The sequence below is a fragment of the Dermacentor variabilis genome, chromosome 1 (genome assembly GCF_050947875.1).
Source record: "Dermacentor variabilis isolate Ectoservices chromosome 1, ASM5094787v1, whole genome shotgun sequence".
NCBI classification, from domain to species: domain Eukaryota; kingdom Metazoa; phylum Arthropoda; class Arachnida; order Ixodida; family Ixodidae; genus Dermacentor; species Dermacentor variabilis.
Window position 1 is genome coordinate 205,528,511 of NC_134568.1, and position 24,196 is coordinate 205,552,706.

General features: G+C 42.2%; 3 protein-coding genes and 1 long non-coding RNA gene across 10 annotated transcripts in view; 2 read left to right on the forward strand and 2 right to left on the reverse strand.

Moving 5' to 3' along the window:
• Positions 1-507: 507 nt before the first annotated feature.
• RabX6 (RAS oncogene family member RabX6) lies at positions 508-3,501 on the forward strand. Of its 2 annotated transcripts, none has more exons than XM_075703592.1 (3): positions 508-761; positions 1,141-1,336; positions 2,008-3,501. In XM_075703592.1, exons 2-3 carry the CDS (start codon positions 1,157-1,159, stop codon positions 2,440-2,442), a joined length of 615 nt encoding a protein of 204 aa, XP_075559707.1. In that variant the 5' UTR covers positions 508-761; positions 1,141-1,156; the 3' UTR covers positions 2,443-3,501. The 2 variants fall into 2 exon arrangements, with proteins under 2 accessions (XP_075559707.1, XP_075559713.1); XM_075703598.1 differs by having other exon boundaries at positions 508-745.
• Positions 3,317-5,144, reverse strand: LOC142591286 (uncharacterized). The gene is made up of 3 exons (XR_012830439.1): positions 5,006-5,144; positions 4,526-4,579; positions 3,317-4,013 (listed from the first exon to the last, which is right to left on the reverse strand). It is a non-coding gene; the product is annotated as an uncharacterized LOC142591286 (long non-coding RNA).
• Positions 5,114-21,377, forward strand: LOC142591266 (transcription and mRNA export factor ENY2-like). Of its 3 annotated transcripts, none has more exons than XM_075703611.1 (5): positions 5,114-5,249; positions 5,630-5,710; positions 16,659-16,729; positions 19,513-19,587; positions 21,120-21,377. In XM_075703611.1, the coding sequence occupies exons 1-5, from the start codon at positions 5,209-5,211 to the stop codon at positions 21,194-21,196; spliced, it is 345 nt and encodes a 114-aa protein (XP_075559726.1). In that variant the 5' UTR covers positions 5,114-5,208; the 3' UTR covers positions 21,197-21,377. The 3 variants fall into 3 exon arrangements, with proteins under 3 accessions (XP_075559726.1, XP_075559724.1, XP_075559719.1); XM_075703609.1 differs by lacking the exon at positions 5,114-5,249 and adding an exon at positions 5,282-5,519; XM_075703604.1 differs by lacking the exon at positions 5,114-5,249 and adding an exon at positions 5,284-5,515.
• Positions 21,378-21,422: 45 nt separating this feature from the next.
• The window catches only part of LOC142591222 (protein FAN-like), a 116,637-nt gene continuing 113,863 nt past the window's right edge, over positions 21,423-24,196 (reverse strand). The window contains exons 31-32 of one of the 4 annotated variants that reach the window (XR_012830408.1): positions 23,610-23,768; positions 21,423-21,726 (exon numbers count right to left, since the gene is read on the reverse strand). Coding sequence is in view for 1 of the 4 variants with exons in the window: in XM_075703582.1 (XP_075559697.1) it covers positions 21,629-21,726; positions 23,610-23,719 (208 nt within the window). In the remaining 3 variants the exon portion in view is untranslated. Of the gene's footprint in view, positions 21,727-23,609; positions 23,769-24,196 lie in introns of those variants that run through there. The other 3 variants (XM_075703582.1, XR_012830411.1, XR_012830413.1) reach the window with 3 other exon arrangements.

Below are 24,196 nucleotides of genomic sequence, written 5' to 3' on the forward strand. Positions count from 1 at the left end.
AACTGGTGTTGGTGTCGCTTTGTCAATATAAACGTTAATGCTACCACATCATTTCTTTTCAACATCTCAAAACAGTTATGAACCGCATTGAACGTACGCTTCACATAGCGACGTATATCACGTAGCTACCTTAATTAGAATAAAGCTTTTAGCCTAATTTTATTTAAACGGCTTAATTTCGAATGTTGAAACAATTTAAATAGTCGCCACTGTGAAATCATTCTGAAATCACTCGAATATCTCATGTTTACGTTTTAGATATTTCCGATCAGTTAATTCAGCGTTCGTGATGGCTTCGCGGGACAGTAAGCGATACAACAGTCTACGAAGGAACGAAGTGGATTCCAGCAAACTCACAAACCCGTTAGCCATCTATCTGAGTAACAGTGTTTCTTACCAACTAACTCTTTACTTCTGAATAATTTGGCTTCGGCTCTCAAATTATCACTATTAAATTGCGCGCCTAGAAAGCACGTGATCTTGCTTTGATCATCGGCCACAGATGGCGCCAGCGTGCAGATTATGGCATTAGAAGAGCGCAGTGTCGCCGTAGGTTCGCGTTCTACGTAAAAATGTTACTTTGCCAAATCGCGAACCCAAACTGCTTGACATTCACAACTAGAACCCACTGATTTCATTTCTGCGTTTGTATGTTCACCGCTGAGTTTTTGGTGCGCTCTGACTTCCGTACTACTATACTTAATATTGCCTCATGGTCGTTCACAATCACCGCTGAAAACACGACGTAAGGCGGCTTTTCTGTAAGTATGTTAATGTTGTCGCAGCGTTAAACGTTAAATTCTAAATGGTGTTACAGGGTTACAATTCGAGCGAGTTGGACTTGAGCGCGTGAAACTTATTCGAGAGGAAGAGGTTTAAAAGTAGTAAAGGCCGCCCTCGTGGCTTCACAAAAGGGTCTATTTCATACCTTATTGAGACATCAGCGCCAACCACATTGCTCGTTGTCGTCTGTCCTTGTATTGCAAATACTGTAGTGAATGCTCTGAAAGAATGAGGATAGGCTTCTCATTTAGGAGTTAGCTACGTGATTTCAGCGACGTTTGCGCCTTTGAACTCTGCCACCGTTCGTATGCCTCCAAACATGTGTCGCATTTCATGGTCATATATATTTTCTTTCAGATCTTAACTATCAACAATGGCATCAACAAAGCTGCCTGAGCAGAAGGTGATTCTCTGTGGAGAGTACGGCGTTGGGAAAAGTTCGCTGTTTCGTAGGTTCACTACTAACACTTTTGTGGCTAGCAACGATCGAAGCTCAACGCTTGGTCTAGACCATTTTGACAAAGTCTATAAGGTTGCAGGACGGGACCTCAAGGTAAGCTTCGAGTTCGTGCATTGTTTGCGAGCCTCACCTGTTTTCCTGTTATTGGACAGACATACTAGTGCTTCATGCAATGCAGTTTCTCTGTCCGCTGAGTGAGACTGCACTGTGGAGCGCATAGCAAACTGACCGCATAGCAAACTGACATTTGCACATCTGTGCGCGTGTTCCAGTAATGATCACATTCCTAAGTGACGCAGTAAGGCCAGATGCAAGGGAAAGAGTAGACGCTGGTGTCTGATTAGATGCTGGTGTCTGATTTGTGCCACTACTCGTGGCGACATTTTAATTTCTAAAGTGCCTTGTTTCCAAATGTTTGATGGCACAGCAAGTTCTTGAATTCGTCAAATGAATAAAGTCAAGGGCAACTTATTAATGTTGCTGCCCATAACAAAGGTGTTAACTATTAGTAGAACTGGTTGGCAGTATTTTGCAATGAAGTGCTGGAATTTTGACAGCATTTGAGAAATATTGCAATACAATGTTAGAATTTGGAGCTCGAATTTTGACAGCATTTGATAAATATTGCAATACATTGTTAGTACTCGGAGTACTGCATGCTCGTGAATGTGTTGAATTCACTGACAAGAGTAGGAATGCCATCACTGCACATTCCTTATACATACCTTTATGAACTATACTTTCTGATTTGTGAATGACTGTAGCTGCAGCTCTGGGACACAGGGGGCATGGAGCGTGTGGCATCCGTCACGTCCAGCTACTACAAGTTTGCCGAGGCAGCCGTGTTGGTGTTTAGCCTGGACAATCCTGACTCTTTCAACATCTTGTCACAGCATCTGCTAGACATCGTAAGCTATGCTGAGAATGCAAAGATATTTCTCTGTGGAAACAAAGTCGACTTAGTAGGCCGCATTTACGTCTCAGAAGCAGATATAGAAGCCTTTTGTGAGCAGTGCCACAACCTCATCAGTGGGGTTTACCGCACATCATGTAAAACTGGTCAAGGCATCGAGGAGATGTTCACAGACATTGCGCGGCAGCTGGTTATGTCTTGCAGAGTGAAAGATTTGGATGACGTAGCCAAAGACTCTTTCAAGGTCACCCAGCCAGAAGAAACACAGGAATCATGTAGTTGCTAGGCGTGAAGGATCAGCACACTGAAGATAAAAAAATGTGAAATGGCAGCTGTGGCTTGAGAGTAAGTCGAAGTCCACCAACCCTATCTGCTTTCTGCTGCATAGGACAATTACCAATGTTCAAGTTTTCTTGTTTAACTTAATGAAAATGGTGCATTTTTTCATGCCTGTTAGTGATCATGGCTGTTTTTGTGTAGCTCACAAATGTGCTATTTGCTGTGAACTGTAGGAGCATTTGTTTTTATCATTTTTACATAAGGCAAGTTTTGGCCCTTGCACAAGCCATATTTTAGCATGCTCGAATCACTTTCATCATACTGTGAATTATGACCATTGCTCTTTTGACAAGCTATTCAATGCTGGTACATTATCGTATGAGCTGTCTTGTTTGGTCATGCATGGCTGTCAAAGGCCGTTTGTGTCATTGTGGGTCAGTGTGCCAGTTCTTTTTCTGCAACTTTACAAACTTTTAAGCTCGCAGAAACAGATTGTACATTTATTTAATAGAGTTGTATAGTTACCAAGGTTGTGCAAACGCTTTCAAAGCATATTGCTAGCTTACAGAACAGCCTAATAGGACTTAACATGCATCTCGACTATGTGGCATGTTGCACAGCCACTTGGCTCAAAGTTTGTGTGGAACCATTTCATTGTGGCTTTTTGCCAGATCAATTAATAGTGCAAGAAAGCTTGTAGTGAAATTGTTGTTCAGCCATCTGCTGATTGTGCGCATGTTTTTTGTGCACTGAGGCAGAGGGAACAAAGTGCCAAACATTGTGTATGTGGACATTGTAGAGAAGCTTGTGTTTTTTGATGTAGTGTCTAGAACTGTTTTTTTTTTCATTGTCAGTGAAATGCTGTACTAATTGACAAAATGTTACAAAACCAATCGTCGTATGCCTTTATTACAGTTGCGCTATGTACATATCATGCAATTTCGTATCAGACATTCAACAGACGTGCATCTTGCAAAACAGGGAGCCTTCATGGCACCAAGCACTGTACATCTTATTGTTGGGTATCATTTTCAGGTTTTGCTAATAAAGTGCTTATAACAGTAAAGTCGCTGTGTGTTTATCTTTCGATGTACAAATTACATTTCAAGCAGTCTAGCAATATTTTTGAAGAACCTAAATTTTTCATATTTCAGTAATTTGGGCACATTAGCTCGCAGTAAGCAAGCCCAGACCTCAAAAAGCACCTTTAAATAATGCCTACTCCAGGTGACAAGAACATTTTTGTATAGGCAGCTACAGTAGAAAATGCAAGTCACTATGCATAATAAATATTGCGACCCAAACATGTTGACAAAACAAATTAATTTTCTGCAATTGACGTAGCTGGAGTAAAGGCAGGGGTCGTATGTGATACATCTATTGTAGACTTAAGTTCCCATGTAACACAAGAACATGAAATGCAAATACATAGACTGCATCCAGTGCAGCACATTAAGAAGTTGGAACCAGAACTATACAAATAGTGGAATGTTAAACACCAGGGGGGGACTTCCTGTACTGATCAGCAAAGTCCTTTATCTTTCGCCAGAGTTCTTGTGGCTCATCAACACGGGGCACCTGCAATGACGGCGACAAAGTTAGCATATGCTATCCACACGTGCAAAATAAAAAAGATCGTCTGGGATCCGCACATGTGCATTGTTGACCCTACTCTGCATACGGCCGTGTCTTGCGCCCACAGACAACCTAAGTAGTGTCCATGTTTGCAAACTAGCCACTTCGGTCAGCCATGTTCACTAATGAAGAGGTTGATTGTGAACAAAAGGATCTCATAAAGCTCACGTGACAATAAAAGGTTTCGTAAATGTGCACTCTAAATACAATAATGAAAACACCAACCTTGAATAAATGAACCTAGCACGTTTATTACGATAAGGGCCCAGTTGTACTTCGTGGCCAACTACACATGCACAGTTGAAGTTATTGTAGCCCCTTTATTGAACAGTTAATCTAACTTTCTCGGGCAACCGGCCATATAGCATACTGGAGAAGGCAGGCAGGCGCACATGCATAATCGTAGTGCCGCATGCAGCACTGCCCCTTCATGGCCCTTCTGTGTTTGTACGAACCTGATAGTTCTGTGCTACATAAACACCCGCGTAGACTCCAGCGCCGAAAGAAATCTGCAAGCATACCAATAGGATCAGAAGGCTGCAGTCACAGGCGTTGCTCGCACAGTAAGGCGCATTTGTCGATCACTTGGCAAACACATATCTAAAGGCATGACATATGTATTAGTAAAAGTTTGTAATAGATCATGTTCCAATCATCGCTGACGAGATCAAAATTACACCGTAATGTAGCGCCCCCCCCCCCCCCCACTTCCCCTACACAAACAGAAGGAAACATAACTAAAGCGACAAGTTGTAAACTTTTTAAAAGAAATTAATTACAGTATCCGGCATATTTCTTTAACGACGTACAAAATAAGTGTCATATATCGGTGAATTGATTTCAAGGTCGTAAAGCTACGCCGCGCAGTGTGCATGTGCACGCTGCACCAAGACACTTGAGTGCGCGTGCAACGCCACGCACGCGCTGATACTCACAATAAATTTCAACATGTCCGCAGCTGCGCTGTGTCTATTCCTGCTGTAGAATAGTGCTGCGCTCGCCGTTGAGTGATAAGCCACAGCAGGCTGTTACACGCAGAAAAGGCCCTGTATAGATCAAGCACGCTTTCTTGCAGCTATACAAATCGCCCAAGGCGACAGGTTTCAGCCTTTGATTGTGCTAACAGTACGCGCGCAGTATGGTATTCGGCATTGCGCAACGGCCGCCCGCAATTATCGGGTGAGTATAATATGCTTCTGTTCCCGTACTGATAAAACTAGACGCAGGACACAGTTATATGAACTAATACGATGGACAGGATTAGAATACGACAATACGTGGGAAATTCGTTATCTGATGAACCACACAGCCGCAGAGCATTGCGGGCATTTTATTCCGGTTCCTGCAAGAGTATATAGCACGGATATTTTGCGTAGAAATCTCCCCGAGGATAATCGAGTACCGACGTATGTCGAATCCATTGCCTGCTGGAAGGTTATGGGCGAGTAAGTACGTAACTTTTTGTCCTCTGGTGTGCAGCAGTCCGATTGACAACTAAAGATGAATCCATGCGAAGCGCGGATGATTAACCGTCATTCTTGGCAATCTTTGTGTTTCAGGCCTATTGACCGCCAACAGAGAGTGTATCAAATGAAAGCCAGCATAAACCAAAGGCTCATAGAAAGCGGAGAGCGAGATCGGTGAGTTTTACTGCGCCGTAGGCGCGCTACAGACATGCACACACGATGCGTCTGTCCGCTGCGTCTCTGTGTGCATGTGCTGTTAGGGTATCCGCACGGTGTTATTCGTCTCCTTTTTTTTTTGTGTGTGTGCCTTATTACTGTCGGCCATATCAACACAAAGTTGCAAGCAAATTTACCGAAATATTGTGTTACCTGAACGCAGCATTTCTAGAAACTGGCACACTGGTTGTTTTCTGTGTTGTTGGTGCCGGTTAAGGTTGTAGCAGGTACTAGCGTCCTGGTTGAAACAGATAAAAACCCAAGAATGGCACGCATAATAGTCACGTCAGATTCTATATTAACAGTGTACGTGCAGTCTTTTCATCGGGTATTAGGTTAGCCAGTGGTAACGCGTGGACGAATATTTGAAAAAGTGTATCTGCGCTTTTTTGCATTCATAGGTATCTCTTGTGGAAAGGTAGTTGAAGTTATTTTTTCCATTTTTTTTAATCTTCATTGAATAGGTGATATTAAACTTTAATTATTTCCATTTCGTAAATGCGCCAGTTGCTACGTTTTTGTGGCACATACTTTTTTAACCGTGCTTAACTCGATGTTTGCGCAGTGCTTGTTCCCACATCGTTAAGTACATCTATTTAGTTGCGTTACCAGAGTACTATGTTGGGCGAGTTGGTGCACAGTTAAGCCGACGTACTGTAGCAGTGTATAAAACCCGTGGTATAAAGGAGACTGAAAGAACGCCACTTTTTCGCGCTCGTTTTCCCCCCCCCCTCGAGTTTTATACTTTGCGCCTTGGCACCTTCACAAACCCACATGTTAAAAAAAAAAAAAAAAAGAGGTGCTTGCTACAACTGTTGCTATTTATCCGCTGATAAAAAGTTAAAAAGGCCATCGCATGTTAGCGAATGGTTGTTGCATAAATAAAAGGGTTAGCTTTCTTATGTATATAGTCACTGAATAACGGTATTCATTATTTTGCAGTGAGTGAAAAAGAGAAAAATTTGCTAAACTGTGTGTATTTTGCTGTGTCACTGAAGGAAGTAAAAAAAAAAAAACATTTGTATGCACCATTTCTTGTCCTAGCATGCCGATATTTTTCTACCTATGAATGAAAGTTCAAATTGAGGACTGGAGTCCAGGCATGCCAGTGCAAAATTTCCAGTGTATTTGCCAATTTCAATTCGCATGTCAGAATCTCGAATAAGTTCACTTTTTTTCAAAGAGTTTCCCTGCACGCGACATTAGGTAGACGAGTCGAAGCTTGTTGATGTTACGGGGCTTGCCCGGTTTTGGAATGAGGGCAACTTTGGTTTCCTTCCATTCTTTGGGAAGGACGCCGTCCTCTGCCCAGACCGCGTTAAAGAATTTGGTCAAGCTCCTTAGCGTGTCATCACTTAGATTGCAAATCTTTGTGTTCATGACCTAATCTACCCCTGAAGCCGTGTTTTTCCTGAACGAATGTACCACTGCATAAGCCTCCTCAAAGGTTATGGGGGTGTCCAGTTCTGGTGGGTGCTGACCTTTGTAAACGGGTTTGGTGAATTGCCCAGTCGGAACTGTTGCTGCGTGTAGTCGGTCATGTCGGCTCTGAAAAGGTCGTGCAGGTCTGGCTCTCAAACCACACAGAACTAAACAACATGTTGCCTTTAACATGTTCAGTTTCCGAACCCACGTGTTGGCGCAGGACATTTTTCTACTACTTAAGTACGAGGTCCTGCACCCCAACAGAGAGTCTGATAATAAATTTTCATTGGCATTGGATATCAAAAAGGCCCTTGACATCATTTCCCACCATACAAGTGGTAAACTGCGGAGCACAAATTTATAACTACGTGTGCTCATTCCTCAGTGACTGCACGTTCACAATCTGATTGGGCTCCACGAGGTCCGACACTTTCAGCTGTCCCAACAGAGGCACTCCTTGGGGAGCTATACTCTCTCCACTGTTATTTAATGTGAGGATGAGAAAGCTAGCCCTGGGGAGCTGGATAAACACTTGAATCTTGGCTGTGCGATATATATACTGATAACATCGCGCTCTGGGCTCACCAGGGGTCCTATGGGGACAAGCAAGAAACTCTTCAAAAGGCTATAGATGTAGTCATGGAATATGTGAGGGCGGCGGACATGGCATGCGCACCCGAGAAATTGGAACTCATTCAGGTGTGTGAAATACGCAAAAAAAAGGGCTTTAAAAAAATGCACAAAAGAGGACTGGGTGCCAGTCACTCAGACTCTCGAAGGGGTGCCGATTTGAGAAGTGGAGACACTCGGAATATGAAGGATGTGGATACAGTAGAATGCTGGAACATCCCACACCCTTCAAAAACTAAAGGGGATAACAGGAAACGTGGCCAGAATCATACAGAATGGCAAGAAGCAGAGACGTCCGAGGGAGAGGCCATCAGCCTGGTCCATGCATTCGTAGTTAGCCACATCACGCACGCCTTTCCATATCAGGCTTTGACAAACCAAGAGATAATACAGGTAAACACAATAATCGAAAAAGCTTTCAAAGCCGCTCTTGGTCTTCCTGAATGCGCTAGCATAGAACGATTCGAGCGAGTAGGTCTGCACAATAGTTTTGAGTATGCAGTCGCAACGTTATATGCTTAGAAAGAATGACTTTGTTCAACTTGCGGCAGAGAAGTATTAGCAAGGCTAGGCTTTACCCTGAGACCCCAGTATTGCGGTTAGAAAGCGGCACAGATAGACCGCAACGTTTGATCGTACATCGCAGTGGCCCCAATTCCCCAAAACAGGCATTCCAAGTACCACTCCGGACGACACAGAGCATGGGCATATTACACTGAGTGTATTACGCGGATGCTAGTCGAACCAGCTCCGACACCTTCACCGTAGTCTCTATGTGTCAGAACAACATAATAATGACATCTTTCAAAACCGCCTCATCATGCATGGCAGAGGCTGCAGCCATTGCCTTGGCCATTCAGGACGCCGAGTGGCAAACCAATTCGCCTGTCGTATTATCTGACTTGAAAGTGGCTTGCTGCCTGTTTCTAAATGGGATGGCAGCCCATTCAATAATCAAAATTTTAGGCAATCAACTAGACTGGCACCACACTATCACAGGGTGTCTGGCACATGAGGGACTGGCAGGAAACGCGAGGGCAGACCGTAGTGCTTGAGGATTAAACGTCCGAGCAATGGCATGGCCCCAGCGATGACCTTCCACCGAATTTTCATGACATCCTCTTACAGCAAAGGGAGGAGCAGAGACATTTCGGACATCCTTACTTGAATTTAAACAACCAACAGGAGAGGGACTGGCGACGTATTCACATGTATACATATCCCTACTTGCACCACCTATACAGAATACACCCCATGAGGTTCACTTACGAGTGCCCGTGGTGCATAGACACACCCACACTAAAACACATCGTACAGTTCCCCAAGAGGCCTTCGCAGATAGACAGTCCCATAATACACAAACATCCACCAACGAGAAATAGGCAGTAGGAGGCATGGCTTGTGGACAAGGGCCGGGAGAGCCAATTGGATCTTCTGGACCAAGCCCAGCAAGCTGCTTATGCCAGTGGGGCCCTGGGATGAGGGCCCCAACCATCATGCCTTATTTATTTTCATTAAGTTTTGACTTGCTCACTCACTTTTTTCAGTGAGCCTGTGGTCCATATACTTTTGCTCACGGGTGTACATTCTTTCCTTGTACTATAGTCTCCTAAGTACTCTTTTGATTTTGAACAGTATTCCAAGGATACATACATTGCATATTCTGGATGTCTTCTCCATCAGTCAGTTTTTCTCCTACAGTGTGGTTGCCACAGATGCAACACAATCTATGGAAAAAGCAAAAGTTGATATATTTTTTCTAAGCATAATTGGTCTTTTGCCCTTCGTTTTCCCGTCTATAAACCAATCTTTATTGCTCAATTCCCTACTGTTGTCTTGGGCCTGAGTCCACAGCCTGTTAACACAATCATTGCAGTTGACTACCTGTTGGTTTGTATAAACCTGGCCTTGAACAATCTGAATAATTCGAACTTGGTTTGTATGACCAATTTGCTCTATTCCACCTGTTTTGTACACTGGTAACATACCTGCCAACTCTCCAGAATTTTCCATGATGTTTGCGAATCTGGGCTTGTTCTATTATTTTATAATTGTTCCATCAGGTTTTACAAAAAAAGTTCTGTTTCCACAAAAGTTTTAAAGGTGTTGAAAGAGGGGTGGCCCGAGATCGCATGGATGTTCAAGGTGCCATATAAAACACGGCGCCCACAGTAGAAGGATAGTTCAGCACAATGCATTGGCGGGCTAGTTGTTGCGAATCCAGAATTACATTTTTTAGCACAAAACAACAGACACCAGAAAGACGACAGGACAAGTGCCTTGTCCTGTTTTTCTTGTTTTTTTCTTGTTTTCACTAAACAAAGTAATTATGGATCTGCACCAGCTAGTGCCATGTAGGCATGGCCATTCTGTATACTTTTCAGTGCCTGTGGCTGGGGTTCCAGAGTTGCAGTGATAATGCTGGGAATCCTGGCAATTTGTGACAGTTAACTTGAATGCGAAGGGATATTTAGTACTGCAAAAAATATTTGAACAAGAGTTTCGTTCACCATTCTCTGGGAATACCGTTTGAAATTTTCTAATAATGAAAGCACTCCAGAAGACACTTACTTCAAGCAAGACAACTTTCTGAAGCAGATGAAATAGGCAACATCAATGTAGCTGAAAAAAACTGGCTTCCCTTCCACTACTGTGAAGAGGGGTGCAAGTGAAGCTCGGGATCCGAGGCTTTTCATTGTTGTAACGCCTCTGCTTCGCGCTCCCTCATGGCAAGGTCGGCGCATAGACGATGAGCTCTTTTTAGAGTAAGATCCCAGCAGCATTCATCAAACGGCGCCTTTTCTTCAACCGAACGCACGACGTGCGGCCCACTCCCGCTGCCGTTCCTTCAACGCAGCCTGCTCTTCAGCAGAATGAACCAAACGCGGCCTCCCCATCTGACAGCCAGGCCTGAACTGGCGGGAAACGGCGGGCATGAGGCGAGCGAACCAGCGAAAAAGCTCTTTCCCTTCTCCGGAGGGAGGGGACGCTTGTGATTGGCTCGTGCCTTGCCCTGCGTCTACTTCATGCATATAAAACCCTGCTTTAAAGAGTGCGTATGAGGAACTGACAGTGGCTGAATGACCTTGTCGAGCATCTGTGAATTTGTTTCTCTTGTATGTTCATATGTAATGTAATGTAATCATATGCATTGGTTTGACAGTACCGATAATTCCATGCAATAAAGAAAAAAAAAACTGACAGTGGCTGAATTAGTTAGTGTGGTGGTCTCGCAACCTGAAGGTTGGTGGTTCAAATCCACAGTCCGACAAGCGTTTTTTATTTTCGTGCTGTTGGGTTTTTCATACGGCAACACCAACACTGACGCCGACACAAGTGAGGCAATACAAGCTTCGCTTGAAAGGTCACTGTGACATAAAAACAAGGCGTTACTTGGCAGCCTCTGCTGCTGCTTCAGTGCCACAGTTAAAGGTAAATCATTGCTCATAAAGTGCACATGTATCCCTAAAAAAAAAATAGGTGTGTTTTCAGGGCAAACTTTAAATAATAAATCCACGCCAAGTAATGCCAATTCTTGCCACCACTGCACCTCACGTAAACAGTTTACCCAAACTTGCTTTGTTGTCTTGCATTTTGAATTATTTTTTGCAGTTCAGTATGGCCACAGTGCAATCTGCACTGCTAAATTTATTGAAGCTTCTAGCAGCTTGCTTGCCAGCAGTGCCATGTGCTGCAGCATTTTTTTTTTTGCTCGCTGGTTTTTTTTTTTAGCTATTACGTATTTTGTAATCTTGCTGTAATTCCATACATATTTTTAAAATTTTTAAAATTTGTTTGGCCTCTTATGAGAAATGAAGTATGGCTGCAAACCTTCCTGTGGGCGTGTGCCATGTTTTTAAGTACTCAACATTGCCATACTCGTCAAACATTGGACCACTTTAGCAGTCCGTAATGGGGTAAGGTAACTTGTTGCATGTTGCTGAGAATTTAAACACTGAAGTTGCAAAAGATTTAGCATACCTTCAACATTGGTTTTTCATGGGTAGTCTGGCATCTCTATGACAGTCTGGAAGCACTCGACTATGCAGCAGAAATGTGTAATTGCATTCTGCTGGCCTGCAAAATGCATTGAAATTGCTTCCATCAGCAAGCTCAGTTTAATCACCTTCACATGTTCCCTTTAAAAGTGGACCCTGTTAACATTATTACTCTGTCCCACTGTGTGTGTACATCATTTTTAATTTTGTAATGATACAAAGTCCACACTTTTCTAAGGGAATGCCATCCCAAATGTGCAATTAGTAATCATGCAGAGCAAATCCAGATACTGTGAATGCATTCCAGCATACTGATCATGCATACTTAAGCATACGTCTCGTATCCCATTAACACTCCAATTAATTACATTAAAAATTGATTTTTAGTATGGTTCTCACATATTCAGCAGATAGAGGCATCAGCATAGCACAAAAGGAAATTTAGAAGTTTTCGGTGAGCTTTATTTAAAATGCTCCACAAATGGGCAGATTATGTGCCTCGACCCATAATAATACTTCGGGGAGGAAACAAAATCCAACAGGTCAGATGCAGGGCACATAGAAACGGTGATTTCAGAAACTTGCCCGTCATGTCGTCATTGGCAAAAAGTAAAGTCCATTATGTGTACATAAACTGGCACTGTCACCAACAAACCAGGCAGTCTACTATGCATATAGTAAACAATTTTGCAGTGCAGTTAGAATTATCTTAAAATGTACACAGTATGTTTTAATTATTTTTACCTCAGTGCTTGCAAAGCACAGTCTTGGCAATAACTTAAGGTGCTGAATCGGGTATTAAAAAAAAATAAGGAATTTCTTTTTTCCACTTTCAGTGTAGCTTTATGGGATCAGCATTTTAAACACTTTCAACTTAAATGCTGTATGTGCCTTTTGGAGGTAAAGTTCAATGAAGGGTATACTCAGTACTTGTATTGCACATCATTACAAAAGCAGCATTTCCAAAGTATTGTCATGATGATTACTTGAGCTGTAAATGAAGAAATTGGCACTTCATGACATCAAAACCCATGTTCTGTTCACACATTATAGCTGTGTAGATGTTAGGTCTGATTGAAGGTTGCAAGTATCTTGTAGTTTTACAGCAAGTTAAATGAAGCAATCATTCTTGTGTAGTTGATTTATGCAAGTTTGGTTCTAGTCGCTCTTTTTGATGTAGCCTAAGAACAATAAGGGTACTATGCAGCCCTGTGGGACACCGAACTTAAAATTCAAATTGACATCCTACTTACTATATAGTCTTGCAGCCACAAAGCTTATTGTGCATTTACTTTTTGTCTTAGAAACAGTGTGTCTGCTAGATTTTGTGCATGTGATGTGCAAACACAGTTTTCACATTCAGGTGACACAGCTGCAGTTATTTGGGTTTGTGAGCGCTAGCCCACCATATTTTTCGTATAGATGCACTGCAGTTGCTCCCATAGACAGTATGCAATGGCGCTGTTAATAGTAGCGATGGCCAATTGGGGTTGCTGGCTTTTTCCCATCCCCATAGGAATACACGGGCAAATCGGCCTCAAATTTAATTTGTCATTGCACAGCACAGTTACAAAGTATGCATTTCATGAGAAAGTGCCTCGTACATCGCAGAAGAGCTTGCAGAACAAAGCAGCAGTCATTTCAAACCCTGTATATCCTTAAAAGATGGGAGGCAAAAGCAATATCCTCCATGTACCCACCTCATTGATATGCCAGTTGAGTAGCACTTCAAACTTTTTAGAGGTATTCCATTTATTTCAACAATGACCAATAATGCGGGAATTTTGTCAACAGCTGCCCAGCACATACCCCAACAACATTTGGCACATCCGTAGTGGGTCGCACAAATTCGTAATGACACGATGGGAGTTTGCAGGTTGCACAAAATTGTAACAACTGCTTCTAATTACCAGTATATTATTATTCACCGAGCATTGCACCACACACAGACCCTGCATCGTGAAAGCAATTTTATTCAGCCTTGTTTTTCAAAAAGTACTATAAAAACTACGCAACGAGCTATGGAAAGAAGAATGATGGGTGTAACGTTAATGGATAAAAGGTAATTTACTGATGCAGAAGAAATCATTTTCCACTTTAGTGTCCCTTTAAAGATACATTTTGCACACTTTATATTTAGTCTAAATAAATCCAACACTGCCAAGGTTGAGCGTCATATTTACTTGGTTTTTACAAGACATCGTGATGAACAAGAAATTAGAAAAATTCATGTATATTAACGACTCTCGTGCATACTCTTTTCTAAATTATTAGCTTTTGTAATCCCTTTGCATTCCCTATATATAAGCCTGGTATGAAGGTATTTAAGAAAACTAAGGTATTTATAAGAAAACTAAAGTAGTGTTTAACATTCTCTGAAGAGAACAGCAGTTTATGATAGGTAGCGAGGCTCTGGAAATGGTAAGGAAATACATCTATTTATGGCAGGTAGTGACCGCGGATCCGTATCATGAGACTGAAATAATCAGAAGAATAAGAATGGGCTGGGGTGAGTTTGGCAGGGATTCTCAGATCATGAACAGCAGGTTGCCATTATCCCGCAAGAGAAAAGTGTACAACAGCTGTGTCTTACCAGTACTCGCGTACGGGACAGAAACCTGGAGGCTTACGAAAAGGGTCTACTTAAATTGAGGACGACGCAACGAGCTATGGAAAGAAGAATGACGGGTGTAACGTTAAGGGATAAGAAATGAGCAGATTGGATGAGGGAACAAACGCGGGTTAATGACATCCTAGTGGAAATCAAGAAAAAGAAATGGGCATAGGAAGGACATGAAATGAGGAGGGAAGATAACCGATGGTCATTAAGGGTTACGGACTGGATTCCAAGGGAAGGGAAGCATAGCAGAGGGCGGCAGAAAGTTAGGTGGGCGGATGAGATTAAGAAGTTTGCAGGGCCATGGCCACAATTAGTACATGACCGGGGTAGTTGGAGAAGTACGGGAGAGGCCCTTGCCCTGCAGTGGGCGTAACTAGGCTGATGATGACACCTTGTCATTGGTGTCGATCTTGCACTTTGAAGATAAACACTATGCAAATCAACACTAAGGCTATGGTGTTGGCCTGCTAAGCACGAGGTCGTGGGAGCGAATCCTGGCCACGGCGGCCGGATTTTGATGGAGGCGAAATGTAAAAAACCCTTGTATTTAGATTTAGGTGCATGTTAAAGCACCCAAGGTAGTCCAAATTTCCAGAGTCCCCCACTACGGCATGCCTCATAATCAGATTGTGGTTTTAGCACGTAAACCCTATAATTTTTAATGAACGTTGCCCAAGACACAGCAACAAGAATGTTGTACGAGTTGTGGAAAAACTAGCAAGGGAAATTCACTGCACTTGGCGCGCTGAGCATGCGGTATTCCGACGAGAAAATGCAAAATGTAAAAATAGTATGTATATCCAAAGTGCACTGAATATGCACAGCCACGAACATGTTCTGTTCTTGCACGCTTATGAACTGTCAAAACGGTGCACAGGATGATTTCTTCGTGACAATTTGACAGGAGCTTGGTGTACTCCTGGGTCATTTCGCACGTCTTCTTTGGTTATGAGCCAGAACGCATGAACAAAAGCTGCTCGGAAGCAATAGCTGCTCGCCTTGTTCATCCCCTCTTGGTGCCGTACATATCTTTGTCGCATTTGTGTGATCATTGTCGATAGCAAAATTCTTCCCTTGGCACTGACTTCCCTGGGAGTTAGTTTGATCAGGTTTTATGTGGTTTGATCATTTGATTTCTTCATACTGCTCCAAGGGCTCCAAATACTTTAAACTACTTCAAACGTAGTGGCGACTTTCATTGGCTGACGTCTGTCGTGAGGTGTTGGAGAGAGAACCACTCTGACCTACACTTTAATTCTTGCATTGGTACTGTGGTAACAACAACAACAAAAAAGTTCATCTGCGTGGAGGTATGCTCTTTGCAGAGAAGTGAATAGTGGTAGAGAGCAAAGCATGTCTTGTGCCCATGGTGTTTTTCATTGCTTGCTCTCACCCTGGCCTGCCGCCGGCTGTTTCGATGAGCGCTGCCCAATGATCGAAACTAATTTTGGAGCATTGCATCCACATGTGATGCTAATAAAGAATATTAGAAAATTTTCTTATCCCCAAAAGCGGGCTTCAAGAGATTCTTTCTGCGCTTTAGGCAATACTCCTGAAAGTAGCTTCTCTTTTGTTGTTGCGGTTCCTTCTTTTGCACAAATAACTGATGTAAAAAGTGTGCAGATATTGGATGTGTATATTTAGGTCACTATGTTTGAAGCTAACCTGCTATCCTTTCTGCATTGTAAGTAAAAGTAAATTGCCAAACAAGACGAGGTCTAACAAACTGCAGGAGGTGACAAAGGCTACAATGGCACAGCCCTCTACACTCTTTCGCTGTTTACAAACATAGGCGCTGGAAGACTTCCGGTTTTGCTCACTGACAGTAGCCCGCTAAATGTAGCGTGGAAGAAAGGCATTGGCGGCAATATCGAGTAGCAGGAGTGCGTTAAAATCTCTGCCCGCAGATTTTCAACACTTTTCCTCTGTATATAACGACAGTTTTGCAAGTCAAGGTTGCCGTAAGTTGTAAAAAAATTTTATGTATTATTCTTGTGGTGTAATGCCATGTCACAAAACCTCAAAACTTAAAAATGTGCTTTGTGTTCCGGTGCAGTAAAACGGTAAGGCCCATGACAGGAAGTTTCTTCGGGCCGCGCTCTCGCTGCTGTTATCGTGCAAGTGAAACTGTCTATTGATGTAAGAAAAGCCAAATAATGCAAAAGCATTCTTCGAATCTTGCACAGACTTGCGTTTGAGAGATCTCATTTGAACACCTGTGTTCTTGTTCTAGGTTAAAGGAATTGCTGAGGACGAGACTAATAGAATGCGGTTGGAAGGACCAGTTGAAAGCATACTGCAAAGGTTAGTGATGCTTTTTTAAGCTGTAAGTGTGCATTTGGTAAGAACTACATAGCATATATATATTTTTTTTGTACACAGTGGCTAAGTCATGTAAGGGAGACTAAGTCATGCTAGATTGGCAACTACATTCCTCGAGAGTAGCAAATAGGTGGTCCCTTGGTACACCATAGAATGCCGTAGCCATAAGTGTGAAAGATGGACCGTGATTCCGCCTTTGAATACCTGAAACAGTCTTGTGTTACATTGAAGAGTTTGACACCCTGTGATGGCTTGTTAATTCTTCATCATTAAAAAGCATCATGCATCATTTAAAACAAGGGTTGTAGGCATTCATTGCACAAAAAATAATTGACTCGACATCCCGGCCCTGCGCAAGTGGATGTCCAGCGACCCTGTTGAAAACCACCACTACGACTGTTGAAGGGGGTATGCAATGCTTTAGCGTAATGGGAGTATTGTTAATTTTGACAGCATGCCGCCGGTGGTTCTTTTTCCCTTTGCCGCTCCTCAGGAGTCCTAATTATGCTTTGCCTACCTATAGTGGTAATGCAACAACGATGAAATCAGTTGCTAGGCTGGTTCTTTTAAATACGAAAAGCTAGTGACTTCATTCCCCACATCGCAAGCTTCTGTCGCCGCGGCAGCTTGTGCAACAGTAATCTTCACCGGGAAACTGATGCAGGGAGTGCTACTTGCTTCGCATTATCAGGAGCGCCTTTTCAATTATGTGGTTCGGATGCTTGTTAGTTATTGAAATGAATGCTGTTCTGCATGTTGTATGCATGATTCCAAAGAATGTATGCACTTTTCACTTCACTTTGCTTAGTGCTTAAAGCCTGCTTCACCTCTGCCGTGGGTCGGCCCGGTATTGCACTATCTCCGGGATCAGCCCACATTTTTGGCCACGGATGCAGACATGAAAAATTCCTGCCAACGAGAGGCTAACAGGTTTGCTGTGAAAGAACAGGACCCAAAACTGAGATCAAATACTAAAAAGGCTGCCTTGTCACATGATGACATCATTGGCGGTGCACTTTCAGCATGAAATCAAATGCAACTCGACCTGTTTAGCTAATGGCTTTCCAGAAGTATAATCTACCTGGTTGTTATTTTTGCCTTTAGTGTCCCTCTATAAATTGTAGCGTAAGTGGATGAACCCTTTCCCTACTGAGGACAAGCCAGGCTTGTTGAGATTTGTACTGTTCCTACTGAGAGGAATGAGCTTGGCCCATCCAAACTAAAACCTGCTAATACAAGTTCGACTTCATTGCGTACTAGTTGGTTTGGCTTCGCTGCATGCATACATATTTTCGATCTTGCAAAACAGGTTACATGAGAGCAGCACATTTTTGTACTTGTAGCCAGCTTTTCAAAATGGAGTCATCGTCTTGTAGAGGCACAGGTTGACGAGAACTCCCGACCTCGCAAAAGATGCAAATCCTCAGCTAGTCACGGCTTGTTGCTTGCAACTCCCAAGTGCATTCTGCCAACTGCTTAAAAAAAAACCAAATAGGTGCTTTGTGTGCTTAAACAGATTCTCAGGTGATCAAAAGAGAAGCTCTCGAAAGAAAACCAGGACCGGATGTGAAGACTGTGGCTTGACACTGTACAACACAGAAGCCAGCATTTATAACTGTCAAAGCTGTTATATGGGCGTTCACTTAAATGATAGTATTGCTCTATTTTAATGCATAGAACACACCTTTTCAGCTAACCTTGGAATTTTAAAACTCTGCAGTGAAGTGGTTAAGCAAAATTTAATTCTTAAAAGCTTTTTTTGTGAATAAAGATGTTCAGAAGTGAATTTCCTTGCGTATATGTCTGTCTGAGCGAATAAGTCATTTTGCATTTGCGTGCTCAGTAGCGAAAGGGTTAACACAAAAATCCATTTTTTTTTATCCATTTGTTTGAGGATTGTGCACTGTAGGAAATGTAGAGGCATTAAGTAGCTTTTTGATTACTGTATTTTAGGGTGCGTATTGGAACAGCGGTATTGCGGTGTGCACAACTTCGAAAAAGCCTTCTGTTATTGATGTTCATTGACAGGAATTCGTTTCACTCACGACTTTGAAACGGGCACACACAGCGGTGCTCGTATTATTCTTGATGCTGTAGTGATGCAGAGTAGCTCACTGCAATGACTTGTGAAGGGATCCAATTCTTTGTCGCACACTGACAGATGAGCTTTGAGATGCAACACAATAAGAGGCATGCACAGGTAGTGAACCTTTAGTGTAAAGATACCAAGTGAAGTGGAAAACGTCACGTAGGCAAGTGCTGTGGCGCTTTTGGGACCGTGAGTTTCGGAAAGGTGAATTCTCTCTTTTTTTTTTTTTTTTGCAAATAACCCAAGAAGTAGCCTTTCTAACATCACATTAATTGTTTTTGCCTCCTGCGGTGCTTTCTTGCAATATGGACAGTAAAGCCAGTTAAGTTAGTGAATGGACAGTGATGGCTACTTGAGCATGTAATGCCTGCCATGCTGAAGAGACAAATAGTGAAGAAAGCATCCTCACATCTCTATTTCCGTTAAAATAGGCCACCTGGAATACCTTGCAGCTCGGTAATTAAGATACTGATTGATGATCAGCCGTGCAGGTTGTGTATGCCAGGCTGCAAAGCAGAACTGGCTATCCACCTCAGTCATTGTAAATATCCATTAGAATATATCTTTAAAACCAAAAAACAGAGGATGCTGACCAACTTTGAATCCAGTATGTTCATGCCAGTGATTTTGGAGTGACATTGTGCAAAAAATATTCCTGGACATCCTTCCATTACAGAAATCATCAGAGAAAAGGGCGTAGAAAACGTGTCTGTCGATGACCTTATTGCAGCAGTCACCCCTAGAGGAAGAGGTGAGTGGAAAGTAGTTTTAATTGAACTCGTTATTTTTAAGGCAGAAATAGTTGTGGCATTGGCTTTATTGTACGACATTTTCTTCCAATGGCAACTCCGTGTTTGTGTAATCTTGATGTCATCATTCATTGTGCCATGTTCTTTCGTGTTTCAATAATGAACCAAGTGACCTCTTTAGTCTACTTCTCCAGTGTAGACAGCAGGTACATTACAGAAATGCATAATAGTCATGAACAAGAAAGAGTTCTCTTATGTTGTCCTTGAGTGCTTATATTTTTTGCCAGCAGTACCAGGCAATGTTGGAGGAGAAACGACCTCCAATATTGCCGTGGCTAGGTGTACAAGTACCAAAGGATGTGTATGGTAGGACACCCACCAAATAGCTTAGGATCAGACCTGCTGTGGTGGCCCAGTGGCTACTATGGCGGCGCACTGCTGAGCTTGATATCCCGGCTGCAGTAGCCAAATTCTGATGGGGGTGAAATGCAATAATGCTCGTGTACATAGGTGCATGTTAAAAACACCGGGTGGTCAAGATTACTCTGGGAACCCCCAAAACACCAGAATTACATTTTAAGCTTCGCATCGCAGATGTGGGTTTAGTTCTCCCACTTGTGGCGGCTTGTCTTTTCATCCACTTTTATTTCCCTTGTGCTTGTAATTTCTACATTTGAATGAAAAAGAAGTTAATTTCCCCTATGCATTCCCTAGCTTCATTGTCTGTGGTTAAATGCTAAGAAAACAATTGAGCTTCTCTGTTCCTGTTATTCTTGATAATGAAGGCCTCGTTTTTACCTCCTTTATGGTGTGCAATCGTGCATGTCAAGGCAATCCATCAGAATTACTAATGTCCTTAGAAACATGTTGCTTGCAACTAATTAGTACTTGTAAAATGTGCTAGAGAAGACTGATCGTGTTAAGGTGTGGAGCCCACATTTTTATCTGTCCTGCAAGTTCATTTATAATGGACAGAATTAACACCTGAAGAGTTATTAAGCCTTTATCGACGTGTTGCCTACAGGCAACAAAAGTTTCTTGTGGGGTTTCAGTATTGCTAAAGAAGTTTGGCATGTGATTTGCCTTTCTTTTGAAAGCACTGTCACACACGTGATGTAAAGCAACTGAAATGTGTACCTGCGATTCATGTAAGATGAGAGCTGCCTGTACAAATTTGAAATGAGACCCTTAGGTGGCTTGGGGTGAAGCCCCCATCCAGTTTCCTGCCTGGCCCCCCCCCCCCCCCCCATTGCTGAACGAATTTACACCAAATATTTTTTTTTGTTGATTATGCTTATTCTTGATGTTTTGCACATTCGGATAGCACACATGTTTTTTTTTGGTATTCGTATGTCTTGTGCGCATGAATTTTGCATTTCCTTATCACGACTAAAACGTTGTGCTGAGTCTGAGTGGCTGTTCTTGCCATCACAGCTTTGAGATGACTTAGCCTAAGTGTATGCAAACAGTCTTTCTGACACATTCCTGGAAAGCATGATTGGCACTATAAATCTGAAAACTTGTGTTATTGCAGCTACTGTGCCAGACATCATCAAACGTGAACTCCTTCACCAGATCAAGAATTTCCTAATGGATCAAGGAGGTAGTTGACTCCATGGCTCAAGACCGCCCACGTAAAAATGCGCTTGATTGCGCAACTTGTGGCTTAGGACAAGCCAAGTCGGAATGCGCTCGATTGCGCTTCATGCGCAGCTTTTATCACAAGACTAATGGAGAACATTATTCGTTGATGCATGCGTAATGCTGTATGATAAACTTACGTTTATGTGAAGATTGAGTGCTGTTTATTATGTTAAGTATTTTATATGAACAAGAATAAAATTCATAAAAAATTTATTCTGCCCAGACAGCGGGCAACACTGGTAAAAAGGGGTGTATACATATATATTTTCAAAATGTGAAATACTGTACAGCAAGCAAGTAGTAAGTTTTCCTGTGTGCCTTAATTCCCAGAAATACACATGGCATGCAGTTGCAGTGCTGTACAGACTGTTTTTTGCATCGGACACATAAGGACAGCTATCACGGTTCTCCAGACTGCCATACCACCACTTTTCCATCACTTCCACCTGTTGCAATAAGGCTTCCATCCTCGGACACATGGATGCAAGTCACAGGTCCTGTAAACAGACAGATGAAATACAGCAGGACATACTTAGTGACACTCCTTTGTATCTGGGCATTTCATTTCAACCATTAAATAAGTTGCACTTGTATAATTGTATATTCGAGTTGAAATACACCTACATTCTGATACAGCTGTATGTATGATTCTTTGCTATTCATCACTAGCCAACTTTGAAAATAGGACTTCAAGAAAGGAATGCCCTACAGCTAAACAAATATTTGAGCAATCCTGTTCAGAATTTACTATGCCATCTCTAAAAGGCTGTCAGGACTGCTACGTAGCAGTGTTCATGTCCCACGGTAAGTGACTAACAAAGGAATTCAGTATATATTTGCAAAGTGCTCATGCAAGAGTCTGAGTGAAAGCTACAGGGTTTGAAACTCTTCCAGAATCTTGTTGCAAATTCACCATACTATAGAAGAGCATCGGTCAGTTTGCATCAAAGCATCGTAGGACAAACCACAGCCACAGAACGAGTAGACAAGAGCTTAAAAGAGTTTCCAGTTATGAAAAATAGTTTGTTTTCAGAGAAAAATAATTTGGATCAACATGTTTATCCAAGAAGCACTTCCCTACATACAAATTGCATTAAAAAATGAGCTGGCTATTTGCAAAAATTATAGCTGTTAAGCACCCATGGCCACTACATTCAATACCAGCATTTCAATGTGTGCAGTCAGGCCTGCATAAATACTGACTACGCGCATTTCTGAATTGAAACGGCAGCTTAACTACCGGAATCCTACCTCCATGCTTTTGTGGCTGTCTTTGAAGTGTCTGAGGGCTTTAAAAAATTCGCAAATATGTAGCACACATTGCTGTCCATACAGCAATTTTAAAAGATGAGTCCCGCCCTCTATCCAAACTTTATCGTTTTACAATGTCTCGGAAACTTTGCTACACACTGTGCAGTTTATTAAGATGCCAAAGCAGGGGTATTTTAAAGGGCTCCTCAAAACTTATTGAACACTTCTAAAAATTTATTGCCAATAACTCAATTCATACAAGTTTCATTAAAAAACATTTTGCTGAGAATGGCATTTGACACCTGGTTCTACAGGGCCCCTATAAAGATAGAGGCAAAGGTATGCATTTATGACATTATTACAGTTCACAAGGAAAGAATGTATTATCCTGGAAGAGGGAAAATTAATGATAAATGGAATCGATGCTTTCACATTCAAGCTGGCATTGGTGTGCAACACATTGGCATACTGCAATATCTTTGCAAAGGCATGGAAATGTTGAAGTCTGGTGAACACTTTTAAAGCAATAGCTACTTTGGATGGTTGGATGATCTTGCACAATAAACGGTGGCACATACCCAGTGACCCAAGTTATCCACTAGCCTGGGCCACTGGATATTTGCCCAGACAGACAACTTCAGCACTGCATATGTGATATGGGTATGTGCCCATTCTTGGCCAATGCCCCAGAATAAATGTGCCAAGGTGGGGATATGCAGCAATTTACACAAATCTATTGTTGACTCAACAATCTACAGTTTCTGCCACAATTCTTTTTTTGTTGATGCTGAAGTGAAAACTGTAAGAACAACAAAACTTTCAGCAAACTAATAGCAGAACTAGCAAAATCATTGTTGAACTCGCCTCAGCTGTTCTACATCAGTTGAGTCGTACAAAACTACCCTTGCCTCTACTTCGATTGTTTTGGCTTGCATTAAAATTTTTGGAAAAATATACACAGCCTTAAGATGAGTTCTGCTGCAATGAATGGGGCAGTGGTATCACGAATACATATTGTAAGCACTGTACACTCGCACAGGACCTTTGGAAATATACGTGTAACAGATCTAACGAACACAGTTCCCAGAACTAACATCTCTGATGACTCGTACGAAAAAAAAAGCCTCACCAGAATGTGCTGACACAGTTGCAGCAAGCTTTGCACTTAGCAGGTCCCAGACAAGGATGCTTCCTGAATCACAGCCAGTAAACACAGTGGCACCATCCCAGGACAGGCATCTTGCAATGATCCATTATATGTCGGCAGAAAAATGCATAAGTGGTCAATCTACGAATTGAGATTAGATCTAAAGTTTGTAATGGTTTCAGAAGCATAATAGTATTTGGTTGTATCATGCACAGTTGTGGCTGCTCTGGTTATTGTACCTTTTAGACATTTGAACAGGGCTAGTATTTTGTAATGTTCCATTCCATTTACCGTTCTTCTGTCTCATGTGCTGCACTGAGTGGCTGATCTTGGCAATGACAGCAGTGTGCATGTTGCCAGTCATGTTTGCACCAATGACAAAAGAAAAAATGAATGGAAAATAAAATGTAATGCTAAAAAAATACCACCTCAGACTTCAAACTGGCTGCACACAACACATCAGGCTCAGTGGAACATCTATACGGTGTCTCGAATTTATGAAAGTTGATGTGTAGACATGACCAGTGCACATATGTGCCTTGTTTGCTTTCCACTGCTGCTGCATGACT

Excerpts from the sequence above, each read along its gene's own strand:
- RabX6 (XM_075703592.1), top strand. The coding sequence starts at position 1,157 with ATGGCATCAACAAAGCTGCCTGAGCAGAAGGTGATTCTCTGTGGAGAG. Across the intron at positions 1,337-2,007 it reads TTGCAGGACGGGACCTCAAG|CTGCAGCTCTGGGACACAGG; the intron begins GTAAGCTTCGAG and ends GAATGACTGTAG.
- LOC142591266 (XM_075703604.1), top strand. The coding sequence starts at position 5,367 with ATGAACCACACAGCCGCAGAGCATTGCGGGCATTTTATTCCGGTTCCT. Across the intron at positions 5,516-5,629 it reads TGCTGGAAGGTTATGGGCGA|GCCTATTGACCGCCAACAGA; the intron begins GTAAGTACGTAA and ends TTTGTGTTTCAG. Across the intron at positions 16,730-19,512 it reads GTTGAAAGCATACTGCAAAG|AAATCATCAGAGAAAAGGGC; the intron begins GTTAGTGATGCT and ends CTTCCATTACAG.